Source organism: Vicugna pacos, chromosome 4 (assembly GCF_048564905.1).
Source record: "Vicugna pacos chromosome 4, VicPac4, whole genome shotgun sequence".
Taxonomy (NCBI): domain Eukaryota; kingdom Metazoa; phylum Chordata; class Mammalia; order Artiodactyla; family Camelidae; genus Vicugna; species Vicugna pacos.
The window spans coordinates 79,398,181-79,412,618 of NC_132990.1; the positions used below are offsets into that span (position 1 = coordinate 79,398,181).

At 60.7% G+C, this 14,438-nt stretch overlaps 2 protein-coding genes and 1 long non-coding RNA gene across 4 annotated transcripts; 2 read left to right on the forward strand and 1 right to left on the reverse strand.

Annotated features, from left to right (window-relative positions):
* The first annotated feature begins 2,333 nt into the window (after positions 1-2,333).
* Positions 2,334-4,239, forward strand: TMEM141 (transmembrane protein 141). Its single transcript, XM_006218256.4, has 5 exons — positions 2,334-2,449; positions 2,676-2,742; positions 2,943-3,026; positions 3,300-3,407; positions 3,820-4,239. The coding sequence occupies exons 1-5, from the start codon at positions 2,396-2,398 to the stop codon at positions 3,831-3,833; spliced, it is 327 nt and encodes a 108-aa protein (XP_006218318.1). The 5' UTR covers positions 2,334-2,395; the 3' UTR covers positions 3,834-4,239.
* Positions 4,240-4,886: 647 nt separating this feature from the next.
* Positions 4,887-6,349, reverse strand: LOC140696202 (uncharacterized). The gene is made up of 2 exons (XR_012072371.1): positions 6,243-6,349; positions 4,887-5,240 (listed from the first exon to the last, which is right to left on the reverse strand). It is a non-coding gene; the product is annotated as an uncharacterized lncRNA (long non-coding RNA).
* A 62-nt stretch (positions 6,350-6,411) lies between these two features.
* Positions 6,412-14,164, forward strand: CCDC183 (coiled-coil domain containing 183). 2 transcript variants are annotated; one of them, XM_072960535.1, is made up of 14 exons: positions 6,412-6,576; positions 7,113-7,234; positions 7,667-7,744; positions 7,945-8,112; positions 8,292-8,396; positions 10,059-10,181; positions 10,867-10,992; positions 11,071-11,125; positions 11,652-11,752; positions 12,348-12,508; positions 12,733-12,901; positions 12,984-13,094; positions 13,166-13,262; positions 13,966-14,164. In XM_072960535.1, the coding sequence occupies exons 1-14, from the start codon at positions 6,507-6,509 to the stop codon at positions 14,082-14,084; spliced, it is 1,605 nt and encodes a 534-aa protein (XP_072816636.1). In that variant the 5' UTR covers positions 6,412-6,506; the 3' UTR covers positions 14,085-14,164. The 2 variants fall into 2 exon arrangements, with proteins under 2 accessions (XP_072816636.1, XP_072816637.1); XM_072960536.1 differs by lacking the exon at positions 7,667-7,744.
* Positions 14,165-14,438: the final 274 nt, after the last annotated feature.

The window sequence follows — 14,438 nt, forward strand, 5'->3', positions numbered from 1 at the left end:
GGTGATACTTTGAAAGACACCCACTCCAACAAATAGCGCCCCTCTTTCACTTCGGGTTCAAGGGAACCAGTCGCACCACGCTGCAGCACCAACAGTGACTTCTGATCGCACCGCACCTGGTGAGGTTGCCCCGCACCTCCGGCCCACCCAGAGGAGCCCGGGGCCTCTTCTCCAGTGCTCTGGGAAGGAGCAGGTGCTGGGAACGGCTGTTCCATCACCCCGTGTCTCCACCCATTGCCCTGTGCCTCCCCCATCACCCCACATCTCCCCGTCAGCCCCTTGCTCCAGGAATGAACGTCCCAGCCAGCACCCCCGTTGACGGGGGGCGTGCATTTTACTTTAGGAGCATCTGTGCCACTTTAATTTCTGTGTGGAACATATGTTATTTTCATTAACAAGCAATAAGCAATTTTTCTTTCAGGAAAGCAATTTTAACTACCATCCTGACCTCCCCATTGGGCTCCAGATTCACACATCCCACTCTCCTGTCTCCAGACATCTCAGATCCAACAGAGTCCAAAGCACCTCCTGGTGCCACCCGCCAGCGCCACCTGCACTCCGCGCCCACTGCTGTGCCCACCTGTGCTCAGGGCGAGCACCTGTGTTGCTGGTGGAGGCAACCGGTGTTCCAGGTTGTTGTTCCAGCCCAGAAAGAACTCAGAGACAAGACGTAGTGGTTAAAAAAGTAAAGTGAGAATTTATTAAAGGATGGACGGCACACTCTCAAGGGGAGAGCGGGCAGGCTCAGGTGAGCAGCTGCCTTGCGTTTCTCTGGCAAGTTGGTTACCCAGGGTGTAAAAATGAACGGGTGGAATATTCATTGGGGAGGGAAGGGCTTGGGGTCATATTCCCTGATTATCATCTCAACTCCACCTTCCCAAAGAGAGAAGTGATCTTTGTCCTTAGTCTGGATCAGAAGCGTCCTGGTGTCAGTGCTTGATGGGGACTTCTAATCTGCAAGGCTAACATTTTTGAAACGAGGGCATAATGAGCAAAAGGTTACATTTGGATACTGGAAACTGCTGCCTTTTCTCACCTTTCTTTTTCGGTCTCCAGGCCACTTATCACCCGAAAAGGTGTGACCACTTATCAGCCCAGAGGTTCCTGCTTTTCTTTCTCTGCCCAGGGACCCCGGTGCTTACATGATGTGTGGTTCCCTGCATTTGGCCTGTGCCCCTCCTTTCTGCCCATTCCTCCCATTTGGCCTACATCCCCCTTTCTCTATCACATCCAGCTCTCTGCCTGCTCTAACACCTGGAGGCCAGCCTGGGGCCCCTTCCTTTCTCACCGGCACCTCTAACCCAATGCCAAGGCCTGTAAGTGCAGCCTCCACACACACCCCAACAGCACCCTGCACCCCAGCAGTATCTCTGCCTGATCCATGGCTGAAACACTATTTTCCGTAACAGAGGCACGGGCGATTGAACCCAGGACCGTGTACACGTCGAGCACACACTCTACCACTGAGCTGTAGCCTACGCCCGAAACACTTTCTAAACCTCAGCAGATGCATTCCTGGAAGGCCGACCCCTACCAGGCAGGACAGCCAGAGGTCCGTGGGGCTGAGACTCCTGCGTGGATCCACCAGTGCCTTCCCACCGCAATCAGAGCATGGAGGGCCCACCAGGGTACAGGACACAGCAGGCTGTGGCTGGCGACCTGACCTTGTAGCCCGCCCCTTGCCTGCTGCCCTCAGATCCAGCCACCAGGGCCTCCTGAAGTTCATGCAAATAGGCCACTGAGTCCCACACAGCGGCTCACGTTTGAGGGTTCTCCCTGAGGGCCTCCCGAGGGGCGCGGGGGCGCGCGCGCGCACGCACACTGTGCCGGCCCCTCTGTATCCCCCTCCCCGTTCCGTTTCCCGATCTCCTCCCAGGTCTGTCTTCCTCTCTGCTTTACGAGGGCTAGGCCTCTGACTCCTCCGGGGGACCGCCAGCTCCTAGCGCAGAACTGGCACCAAGTGTGCACTTAGACTACTTTGGAATGAACTTGCTAAATCACCTGTGGCTGCACCACTATCCCGTGGTCGTTTCCCACAGACGTAATTCCTTAAGCAAAGCCCCTCCCCAACAAATACTAACACCCTCATTATGCCCCTCAGAGCTCGGAAATGAGGCGGGTGACCCAGGCCGGGCCCGCGGGGAGGAGCGCGCGCCCGCAGCCTCGCCCGCCCGCGCCTGGCGCCCGCTTTCTCGCCGCCGCCTCCTCGCCTAACGCCGCAGAGTCGGGGCGGGGAGCGCGCGCGGCCAGCCCCGCCCCTCTCCATCCGGCCCCGCCCCGCCCCCGGTCCTGCGCAGGCCCGCCCGCCCGCCAGGCCCCGCCCCTCCCCATCCGGCCCCGCCCCGCCCCCGGTCCTGCGCAGGCCCGCCAGAAGGCTCCCGGCGCCCCGCCAGCAATGGTGAACCTAGGCCTGTCCCGGGTGGACGACGCCGTGGCCAACAAGCACCCGGTGAGGAGGCCGGCCTGGGACGCGAGCCGCGGAATACAGAAGCTGACTTGAGCGGGGCGGGGGCCTCGGTGGGAGTGCCGTCATTAGGGCAGGGGGCATAGAGTGGGGATCCTCTTGTGACGGAGATGGCCTCACGATGAGTGTGGTCCCCTCCCCCACGGCCGAGTGTGCCCAGAGGAGGGACAGGAGGGACGGGTAACAGCCTTCAACCCTTCCCCCATCCCAGGGACTGGGGGAGTATGCCGCGTGCCAGTCGAACGCCTTCGTGAAGGGCATTTTCACCTTTGTCACAGGTAGGCTGGGTCAGGTGTCCTGGGGTGTGAAGAGGCCTCACCCTCCTGTTTCACCCTGACTGCCCAGCTGGTGGCGCCAGGTCGCCAGCCTGCAGGTGCCGGGAGCCTGGCAGGTGCTGCGGGCACTCAGGCTGCGCCCAGGGGGTCCTCTGGCCAGCCCCGATGAGGGGCTGGCTGATGGGGACCATGGCTCTTGGCAGGCACCGGCGCGACCTTCGGCCTGCAGCTGCTCGTTCAGAGGAAGTGTGCATACCCCTTTCAGTGGAACGTGCTGGTAGCCGTGGGTGGGTACTCCAGGGCTGGTGCTGGGAGCCCTGAAATGCACTCCAGTTGCTGCTGGCTCTTCAGCAGAAGTGGGTTCCCACTAGGGTGAGGGGTGGGGGCTGTGGTTCTGGGAGTCTCTGCCTCCTGGGATGGGGCTCCAGTTGTCAGTAGGAACCCTGCTGGACCCCCCACCACCACCTCTGCCCAGAAGCCTATGCCCAGGGTCCCTTTCCCTGAGAAGTACGGAGGCTCGGGTGCCCCCCGCCCACTGGCCCCTGCCCTCCCCCCACCAGTCACAGGCTCAGTGGCCAGCTACTGGGTAACCAGAGTGGAGACACAAAAATGCAGCAACCTCTGGCTCTTCCTGGAGACCGGGCAGCTCCCCAAAGACATGGGTACAGGTGAGAGTCCTGGGGATAGTGGGAAGTGGAACCGAAGCTGCAGTGCCCAGAGTTTTAGGCAGGCAAGCCTGGGCCCGAGGCCTGTCCTCATGACATGGGGATGGAGGTGGGGCGGGAGGGAGAGGGCCCGTAGCAGATAGACTTTCCAGAGCCCTGCGTGCAGGAGGAAGACTCAGGTGGGGTTGGGTGGCCCTGGAATGGGGAGTGCAGAGTGAGGAATGTGGGTACCCCAAGAAGAGTGGCCAGATTAAGAGGCCCTGCTTCAGACACCAAGCTGATTGATCTCAGGCCTGACCTCCACTGCCTGCATCCTTCTTGTTCCAGGCCTCAGTTTTTTCCCCAGTAAAATGGGCATAGGAACCGGGAGCAGATTTGGGGTGTGGTTCAAGCTATCTCCCTTTGCCTCTTACAGGTCAGCACAAATAGGAGTGCTACATCCGGGGCACAGAAGACCTGGGGCTGGAGGGTTCTAGAACACAGCCCTCAGGGCGTCTGCACTCCAGGCGGGCCCTCCCTCCACCAAGTGTCCCCTGCACACGTACATGGCCAGGTCTGTCAAAGCTGGGCCGGCTGCTTCTGCCCAGCCTGAGCAGCCCAGGAGGTCAGACCAGGAGGCACTGTCCAGCGAGAAACATGGCGGGCACAGAGCGGTAGAGGATCGGGCCTGGCTCATGCGGACTTGGCGGCAGCAGTTCTGGGGCATGTGTTCGAGGGGACTTCTTCACCCACTGCTGCCCACACTCCCTTTCTGGCCCCTGTGTGCCCCTCAGTCCAATGTGACAGCTGCTGCTGGGGTTTGTGGGGCTAATAAATGCCTTGCCCTTTTCCCTGAGTTCTGAAGCATTTGGGAAATGAGTCAGAGCCTTAAGATAAGAGATAAAGGTCAGCTCAGTACCATATTGCTGATTGGAGGAGGTGCCAGGGCAGTTCCTCACCGGGAACCCCCAGAATTAGACACCCCTGTGGGACCACTGAGGCCTCTCCATAGGGGGGTCTGCGGCACAACTTGGCATGGAGGAGCAGATCAGACGCTGCGCAGCCAGTCAGCACCTGGCTCTTGGGGGACGAGGGACAGGAAGTGGCTGTGCCCACCTGCCTATCATTCTAAACACATCTCTCGGACTAAATTTCTTCTCTCCAGGGAAGGAGAAAGTGAGGGCTGGAGGGGGCCAGAGCCAGCTTACTGGAGCTCTGTCCTCATGGAGAAAGGCTCCTGAGTGGGCAAGGCCGCCTAGCTCACCCACCCCCACCAGAGGAAAAGGCGGAGATGATATAAAACCTGGGCGAACCTTCGTCCTCTACAGTGGGCTTCCAGTAGCGCTGAAGGCACACAGCCCAGGGCCACACCGCTCCAGCCCCGGCTCGGCCCCTGCTCTTCTCAGCCTAGGCAGTCATCAAGTGAACGTTTCCTGGGCATCTGCTGTGCGCCAGGGAGTCTGTTCATGGGAAGACAAAATGACGTGATGCCCAAGATAACCGTGGCATAAGCAAGCTAGAGCCTTAGTTTTCTTTCATGTAAAAGTCCAAGTGGGTGGTCTAGGGCTAACAGGGAGCCAGGGACCTGGGCTCCTCTTAGTCTGCCCCCTGCTGTAACGGCCTCCATTCCAAATCCACCTTGTGGTCCCAGGGCAGCTTTGCCGGCTCCAAACATTGCGTCTCCATCCCTGTCAATGGGAAGGAGGAGGGGAGTGGAGGAGAGCAGCTAACTCACCACTTCCACTTCTACGCTGCTGGCGAGACTCAGTCACGCGGTACTCCTAGTGCAAAGGCACCTAGAAGAGCAGCCTTGCTCTGGGCAGCCGTGCGCCCCACTAGAATTCAGGGGTTCTGTATCTGAGGAAAGGAGAACCAGTATTAGACAGCTCGGCCTCACGCCCTGGGAGAACGGAGCTGGGGGCAGCGAGGGAGCAGACCACGCCCACAGCAGGCCCTCTGACCCCCTGGTAAGACCCAGGCTCCGAGGGAGGGGAGGGTGAACTTGGAATTTCAGACGGGACTGGTGCTTTTTAAAGATGGACAGTGGCCAGAAAGGTAAAGGGCCAGAAAGGCACACGGGTGAAGATCATGATTATGGATGAACTGGGTTCCCCGCTCCCATATTCAGTCTGCAGCCCTAACCCCCCCCCCCAGGTTCTCAGAATATGACTGTATTTAGGGACTGGGCCTTTGAAGGGGTGGCTGAGTTAGAATGACGGTGGCCCTGACCAGTCTGACTCGTGTGCTTACGAGAGGAGATCAGGACAGACGTAGCGAGGAAAGGCCCATGAGGACACAGGGAGCAGCAGCCATCTACAAGCCCAGGGAGAGGCCCCTGGACAAACCAGCCTGCTGACCCTTGACTTCAGACTCCCAGCCTCCAGGGTTGAGCGAGCGCACAGCTCTGCTGTTTAAGCTGCCAGTCTGTGGTGCTTTGTTATGCGAGTTGGAAAGAGTAACCCATCCAGAGTGCACCCCCAGAATGCAAGCTGGCCAAGGCTTGGGCCACAGGGCTGTAAGGGAAACCTGAGCTGGGGTTGCAGAGGGAGGGGACTGACCCCTCCCGGAGTAAGTGACATCTAAAGCTAGACCCAGGAATTCCCCAGGGAAGTGGAGATGGAGCAGGTATGGTCAGGAGGAGATGGGGGAGTGAGGGCTGAGGCTGGGGGGGGTCTCGTGACCCCTAGGTCACCAGGGTGTGGAGTTTGAAGCTAGGCTGTGGCAGGGCGATGGAGACCCCACAGGCAGTGAGAGGTCAGAGGTCTTAGGCAGCCCAGTGGAGGACAGCCTGGGAGTATGGAGGAGGGGAGGGTGCAGGGGGGCTGGTGTGGGGTGCAGTGTCAAACCACCACAAATCACCTTCCTTGACCAAGGCAGTGCTCCTGAGCAGAGAGCAGCCACAAGGCTCAAGCGTCCAGGGGATGACCCCGAGGCTGGCTGGGGCCAGAGGGTGGGGTTGTCAGCATGGGCTGGGAATTCTTGGGTTCCCTGGGCATGCGGAACCTTGGCCCCCATCACAATGGGCCGAGATTCCGGGGACAATCTGAACTGCGGTTCTGCTGAGCAGGCCCAGCATAGAGGGTGGGAGGTGCAGAGGGCTCCTGGAGGACCCCGAGGGCCACCATGAAGGTTCCCAGTGAGGCGGATACAGAGGAGCAGATCCAGGAGCTGAAGACCATCACTCGGCTCCAGGGTGAGGCTGTCGCTAGGGTGGCCCAGGGTGCTCAGGGGCTCCTGGGTGCAGGACTTTCAGTCTTAACACAGGGACAGTCCAGGGCATCTGGGCTAGTGGCCACTCTACTGCTCAAACCCAAACATAGCTGGGGAAGGAATCAAAGAGGATGGGCACGCATTGGGCAGGGAGAGAGGAGAAGCTGGGGGCTTCCAGATTTGTGAGCTTAGTGGACCCAAAGCCAGGGGGACAGGAGGGGAGCCACCTGCTTCCACGGCAGGAGGGCCTGGAAGGGGTTGCTGGACTGCCTGTCCCTGGCCTCTGCCCCGCCCTCCCACTGCCCAGCACTGCCGTCCACTGAGAGCCGTCCAGATGTGCACTGCTGGGCAGTGAAGCCTGGTGGGGATACAGGGTAGGAGGAAGGAGCATGGCCCCGGAGGCAGCAAGTTCATGCCCCCACCTTGGGCCTCCTGGATGCCCAGCCTCCCCCCACCGGGGAACTGCGGCCAGGACCCCGGCCCACATCCTGGGTGTCCTGGCCCTCCACCCACCCACAGAGCAATGTCGGGCACTGCAGATCCAGGCGATGAAGGAGAAGACTGTCAAGAACAAGGCGACGCTGGCTCTCCTGCGCGGCAACATCCGCCGCGGGGCCCAAGACTGGGCTTTGGCCAAGAAGGTGAACAACGGCGCCCCCTGCCTGCTGCCTCTTGGGGCCGGGCGCGCGCGCGCGCGCGCACACACACACGTAGACAGCGGGCACCTCCTCTCCTTTCTCCACTTTCTGAAGCCGCGGGGTGGGAGAGACAGTCTCCCCACCCCCACGTCAGAGGGCAGGGCCAGGTGCCCGACTGGGGTCCCTTTCCCGGGGTACCCCTGCTGCAGCCATGCAGGGGACACAGGGACCCTCTTCTCCGGACCCCCATCACATCCGAGCAGGGGTGGCCCAGATGCAGTCCTGTAGCGCTCTGCCTCTTGTGGCCCCAGGAGCTGGGGTCTTGCTGCTGGGCTAGCACAGGGCAGCAGAAGCCCGAGGAGAATGCCTGGAGGGGCTGGCGGCCTGGGGGAGGCAGAGGGGCCGGGCCCCCAGCTCAGCAGCTGCGCTCCGCAGTACGACCAGCGGACCATCTCCCAGGCCTGCGGGAAGGACGTGCCCATGAGGCTGGGGCACAGCCGCTGCACCATGGAGGTAAGGCAGCAGGAGGGACCCCTCAGCTCCACTTGGCCAGTGCACCCCCAACTGCGTTGTGGAGCCGGTGGGGAGCAGAGCGAGTTCCCAGCGCCAGGGTCCCTGTGGGGTCGCCACAGTTCCCTCCCCGTCCACCTGGCTCCAGAAGGGGTCCATGGCCCCCACGCACCCACGCGTGGACCGTGCCCTCCGCGACCCAGGTGGCACGGGAGAAACTGCGCAAGTACGTCTTCGACCGCGTGAATGTGCACAACGTGCTGATCCACCTGGTGCGGAGGCGCGGAGAGAAGCTGGAGAGCATGCAGCTGGAGCTGGCCAGCCTGCAGAGCCAGCCCGACGCCACTAAGGAGGAGCTGCGCATGCTGCAGGTGCCGGCGGGGAGCGGGGCGGGGCCCTGGAGAGGCAGGGCTCGGAGGTGGGGCCCTGGTGGGCGGGGCTCCGCGGGAGGGGCGGGGCCCCCCAAGAAAACCCAGCCCCGTCCCCGCCGGCCTCGCCTCCAGGTGGCCTGTCTCCAAGCACTCTCAATGTGCCCTCCCGCCACCCCCAGGTCATCCGCCAGCTGGAGAACAACATAGAAAAGACAATGGTCAAGATCACCACGAGCCAGAACGTCCAGCTGCTGTACGTGGACCTGCTGGATCACCTGAAAAGAGTGAGCCCCCGCATCCCGCCGCGAAGAGCTGCACGCCGGCCCCAGGGAGGTCGGCTGGCTGGGAGGGCTGGGACTCTCAGGCCCCCGCCTGTGCGCAAAGCTGGGCTCTCACCGGCGGCAGGGCCCTGCGGGGCAGGCCGACCCCGTGCATCTCTCCTCCAGGCCAGGTGACCCCTAGAGAGACAGATCCCTACTCTGGGCGCCAGCTCAGCAGCGGCGTCTTGTAGGTGGGAAGCATTCTCTCAAGAACTTGTTATTTGCTGCTCCAACAAGGCATATCATGTGCTACATCAGAATTGTCTGGGTTTTCTTGCATGTATTTGAAGGTTTAGTGTTGTTCTTACTCTGCCCCATCCTTTTTCACTGGCTGGCTTCTAGGGGCAGGAGCTGGGTCCTGCACCCTCAAAAAGTCCCTAACATCTTCCAGAGCAAGCCGCCTCTGAGCAGACCAGTAACCATGGATTGTTGCCCACTTCTTCCAAGCCAGCCACCCTGCTCCCTGCAGAAGAGGCCAGGGGAGGCCCCCAGGGGCTGTGAGCCCTGGTGTGGGGGGAGACCCCTTCACTGGAGGCCCCCCCCGGGCCCCCACACAGCAGAGCATAGGCACCTGCCACAGGCCAGGTGCCAGTGGATAGAGAGGACAGGCGGACAGGAGGGCTGGAGAGTGGGTGCCAGGGTGCTGAGAGGGGCAGTTTGGCGGGGGGGCAAGGAGAGTGAGGGAAGCCCCTCAGACTCCTTCCCGAGGCTGGGGGAGGGGGAGCCCTGGAGAGGCGAATGGGCACACAGCTCTTCCCAGCTGGGGTCACGTCCCCCAAATCCTGCCTGCAGCCCCATGAGCACACAGCCTCCTCCTCCAGGCTGCCCCTCTTGCCTTGAAACCCTGGTCCTGAAAGCTCACCCAGCAGCCCTGCCCACCTCTCCTTCCTGGGCCCACTCCTCCTCAGAACTTTCCCACTCCAACTGCACTCTGGGCTCCAGCCCGTCTCTCACATGGATGCATTATGTTCCCCCCGTGGTAGCATCTTATCTTTTCAGAACATATGCTTAAAAAAAATAACTCCTGTGGTCATCTGCGTTTAAAAAAACAGTGAAAATTCTAGTTGTAGATATTAACAACATAGTGCCAACAGCCAAGATATCATGGACATTTATGAACCTGACCATATGCTAAATACATGATTATACCTTCTAAATCCATCCTGAGAGCAACCTTCTGAAAGAGTCATTATTACCGTTTTACACTTGGGGAAACTCAGAGAGGTTAAGTGGCTTTCCCAAGGTCCCACAGCTAGCTGGTCAGGTCAGCCTTGGTCTTGAGCCCTGAGTCTCTGACCCCTCTGCTTCACTTCCAATAGCAGCCAGCCTCCTTGGATTTCAGTGTCACCTCTGACACAGTGGGACATCCTATCACCACTTCTTCAGAAGTGTCTCTGGGCTCTGACCCTGGGCAGTGAGAATCCACCAGGAAAATGCTGTCTTCCCTCCCAAAACACTTCCTTTCATCAGTTCTGTGCCCGGCTGGGGCCAGAGGCCATACTTGTCCCCTGGGCTTGCACAGTTTAGTCTAGGGTGAGGGGTAGGGAGTAGGTGTGGTCTACTCTGCAGGGGTGAGAACTGGGGAGGGGCGAGAGAAGCCCACCAGCCCTTTCCCCTCTGACACAGAAGCTGGCAGGATACCCCACAGAGCTGGACAAGCTGCACAATCTCGTGGGTGACTACTGCTCAGAACTGTCAGATATGACAGTCATGTCCCAAGATGCCATGATGATTACAGATGAGGTCAAGGTGAGCTCAGGTCCCAGGACTGGGGGGCCCTGCAAGGGCTATCTCTCAAACCTGTCTGGCCCAGTGTCCACTGGGACACCCCCATCCCCACACCACCTGAACTTACTGGAGGAATCCAGCCACTGCCATGCCAGTCTGCTCTGCTCACACCATAAACCTGGACAGAGGGGGTCCTGCCAGGCACAGAAGCCGTGAGGTAGACATAGGAGGCAGAGAATTAGCCTGGTCCAAGCAGGCTCTGGAGGTTGGGGGTTGGACAGCACAGTCTTGGGAGGTAACAGAGCCAGATGGAGGTGAGAGCCCATGTGGGCCCACAGGTGGTGGGGCTGAGATGTAGCTCCCTAACCTGGAGCCCTGGGAGGAGATGGAGGGGAGGTGGAATCAGATTCGTGCTCCCAAATGGGTGCACTCTGGCTGCAAGACACCTCTGTGGGGCATGTCCCAGATGGTCCCTGACCTGCGGCTGCTGCCTGAGTGACCCCAGGTGGAGGAGTGTAACAGAAGGGAAGGCACCACAGCGGAAAGCAAGGGGGATGGTGAACGGGGCAGGCGGTGCGGTTTAGGAAGAAGGGCATGGCCAACAATGCTCTTCCCAAACCCAGGAAGATGAGGATGAATGTGACACTGGATTAGCACCCCGGGGGGCCTTCGTGGGACAGCCCCCACCCCTTTCCTGTGTCCCCAGATGAACATGAGGCAAGGGGAGGCCACCTTTATTGAAGAGCGCCGGGCGCGGGAGAACCGGCTGAACCAGCAGAAGAAGCTGATTGACAAGATTCACACCAAGGAGACCAGCGAGAAGTACCTCTGGGTGAGGCGGGCTGCGGGGCTCAGCCCCGAGGGAAACGGGGTGCGCCCCCTGCTCACCACCTCCTCCCCCTTCCATCAGGGCCAGCGGGACTTGGACTTCCCCTCCAATCTGATGGGTCCGGAAACTCCGAAAGGTAAGCCCTCCGCTCCTGCCGCCCCAGCCAGGGTCCCGAGAGGCCAGATCACCAAGAGGCTAGGTGTAGCCTGCAGCGGCCAGGGTGAGGGACACAGGAGAGTGCCAGCAGCCACAGCACACACTTCAAGGGCTGCTACCAGCTTTGGGCTCTCAGCCGCGCGTGGCTGACTCCCCGGCTTCTCAGCTGCAAAACGCACTTCAGTGTCCCTGGCACCCCAGGGCCTGCTATACAGTGGCCCCTCAGAAAAGATGAGTTGTGTCCCCTGGTCCCCTGCGCCACCTCTGAGAAGGGCCACTAAGCCCCGCTGGGCCAGGAGCAGCTCCTCTGTGGACAGAGCTACCTTGGGGCATCCTTCAAGGGCTGGATGAGGAGGGAGCCAGTTCAGGTTCAGGCAACTCTGATGGGATGGGTACCCAGCTCTTGGGTGGCCTCCCTTGACAACACATGGGGGCATGCAACAGCCTCGCACAAAGCCCCACACCACTCCTTTGTGCTGGCCGTTCTTCCCCTTGGCTCTGCCCAGCGAAGAGAAGAGAGACCTCCAAGGCTGATATCGAATACCAGACGGATGTGACCGCTTTGGTGGAGAAAGTCAAGACTGCTGTGCGGTGCTCCCACCTCTGGGTACTGCTCTCTGGCACTCCCAGGGTATGGGCGGAAGAGCTGGGCCAGGGTCTGCAGGCCCCTTTTGCATGAAACTGACACACAAAGTAGCGGCCCCCATAGCTCAGAGTAGAGGGCACTGCCGGGACACGGCTGGCAAACCCAAGCCACGTCCCAGGAGCTGCACAGAGCCTGTCGGAACTTGAGGATCAAACACTGAGAACATGGCCTCCACCTACCCAAACCAACAGTATCATAATGAGCAGCTGCCTCTCCACCTGACCCCCCTTTTATTTTAATCCGATCTGGGTTTATTATTAGTAAGCCTTGAGCTTCTGTCCATGGTCCTGACATAAGCTTGTCCACCTTAGACAAGTGACTTAAAGCCACACAGTGTCTCAGCGGTAGTCTCTGTCTCTTCCTTGGGGTCACTGCCCCCTCTGCCTGTCATGAGGGTTACATGCAATGCCACACATACGGAGGGCTTCACCCGATGGCTGTCCTCACAGGCCCTCAGCGCCCGGCCACAGTCAAAATTACCGACCACTAGGAAGGACCCAGAAGAACCAGTTCCCTCCTGGCTCACACCTGCTCCTCTCCCCACTGGCCCTACCAGGACATCACCGGCCGGTTCCTGGCTCAGCAGAACACGGAGGAGAACCTGGAACTGCAGATGGAGGACTGTGAGGAGAGACGGGCACAGCTGGAGGCCTTGATGAAGAAGCTGGAGGTGGAGGAGGCAATGCTGAAGTTCCACCAGATGCCCAGCTCCGTCAGGTACCCGGGAGGCCCCTGCTTCCCACCGGACTGGCACCAGGCTGGGAGCTGAGCATCCCCACTGCATGGGGCCTGAGAGTGCTCTGCAGATGGGCTGTGGAGGTGCAGCAAGGGGCCCTATGTGCCCGCATCTCAGCTCTTGAGCCCAGATTTAGCACAGCACCCAGCTCAGGACCCCGCTGCCCTGCCCTCGGCCCAACACCTCCTTCCCTCATCCTCAACAGCTTCAAGTCTGTTGAGAAGAAAATGAAGGACATGCTGAAGGAGGAGGAAGACAGGCTGCAGCAGGCCCACGCCAACATGACCAGGAGCCAGAAGCTGCTGCTGACCATCCAGACCGGCATCGACAACCTCTACATCCGCCTGATCGGCATCCCCGTGCCCACGGCCCCGGTAGCAGCCAAATGGGGAGGAGCCGCGGCACACAGGGTCCCTGGGAAGGGGCAGAGGGAGACGGTTGCTCTCTCGGCTACAGAAAGAAGCAGAGCTCTCCAACACCCTGGATGTGTACAGCAAGCTGGCGTATTGTGAGGGGAAGCTCCTGGACCTGGCTGACAGAGTGCAGATGCTATCCCTGACTGAGGAGGTAGCCCTGGGCTGGGGGCTGCCCACACATCCCACGTGCCCTTGGAGCTGACAGTCCCCGGTGCCCTGCAGGTCAGCACGAAGGTGAGGGACGCCCTGGAGTCCTCAACTCTGAAAGAGAAGCAGAACACCAGGATCAGCTTTGAGGACCTGGAGGAGGACGTCATAGGTACCGGCCAGGGAGAGCTGGGGACCAGGCTGCCCAGCAGCCGGAAGGGGTTGCGGGGTGAGGTGGCAGGTCTGAGCTGTGCAGGGGGCGGGAGGAGCGAGGGATGGCACTCACTCCGTCTGACCAGGGCAGCCAGGAGGGACAGTGGGGGCTAAAGGGATGGAGAGGGTGTGTCAGTTGTACCCACAGGATTTTAATTTATGGAAGTGACTTAGTGAGACTAGTGCTATTGAAATAATTTACCACCTCTCCTGACACAGTGGGGCACCAGTGCCAGTCCACAGGCAGGGAGGAAGACCTAGGTCAGGGCCCTTATTGGGGTCTCTGTGGGAAGGGCGAGGCAGGGCAGGGCACGCAGCTTAAGGGCCACCCGTTCAAATAATCCTGGCAGGTTTGGGGGCATCGGGGCTGTCCCCAGTTGCCTGGTACCTTTCCCCGGGTGACTGGGGCTTGGTGTGTGGGTTAGAGAGAGGTGGGTGGTCGGGGCGGACACTGGATGGGTTGGGTGAGTCCTGGGCTGTGACTCTCCCGGGTGTACGAGACCCCAAAGGCCAGAGCGTCAGGGACACGGAAAGTATGAAATACACATCGTCAGTGCGATGGCTGCGTGATGAAGGGACGCCGGTGCAGCCCAGGCTCTGGGAACCCAGACGGAGCACAGGGGCTGCGGGCGTGGCTACCCTCCCCTCGCCCTCCCTTGCAGAGACCTTCCAGTTCGCCGACGTGGACCACAGCTACGTGCCCTCGCGGGCCGAGATCAAGAGGCAGGGCCAGCGGCTGATCGAAGGGAGGCTCAAGGTGGCCAAGAAGAAGAAAAAGTGACAGGAAGAGGAGGAACCCGCCCCGCCCCCACACCCGCCCCCAGCTGGCATTGGTTACGCAAATAAACATTTTTTCAGGACTGCGGGGCACCTAGGGGAACGCAGATGTGGGGGATCACGTCGGGAACTCGTGGGTTGTTCGATGTGGATGGGCCCGGGGGTTGAGCGGTGAGGGTGAGGAGGGTCTGGGGAGGGATGCGGATGGGCTCTGGGCTGAGCTGAAACCCGGGAGGCTGCTCGGAAGGCGGGACAGCAGAGTCCGCGGCCCCGCGCCCGCACCGCGCCGCGTACCTTGGCGAGCGCCGCCCTCCCGTGGCCCTCGCGGCGCCCCGTAGCCACACGCCCCGAGCCTGCT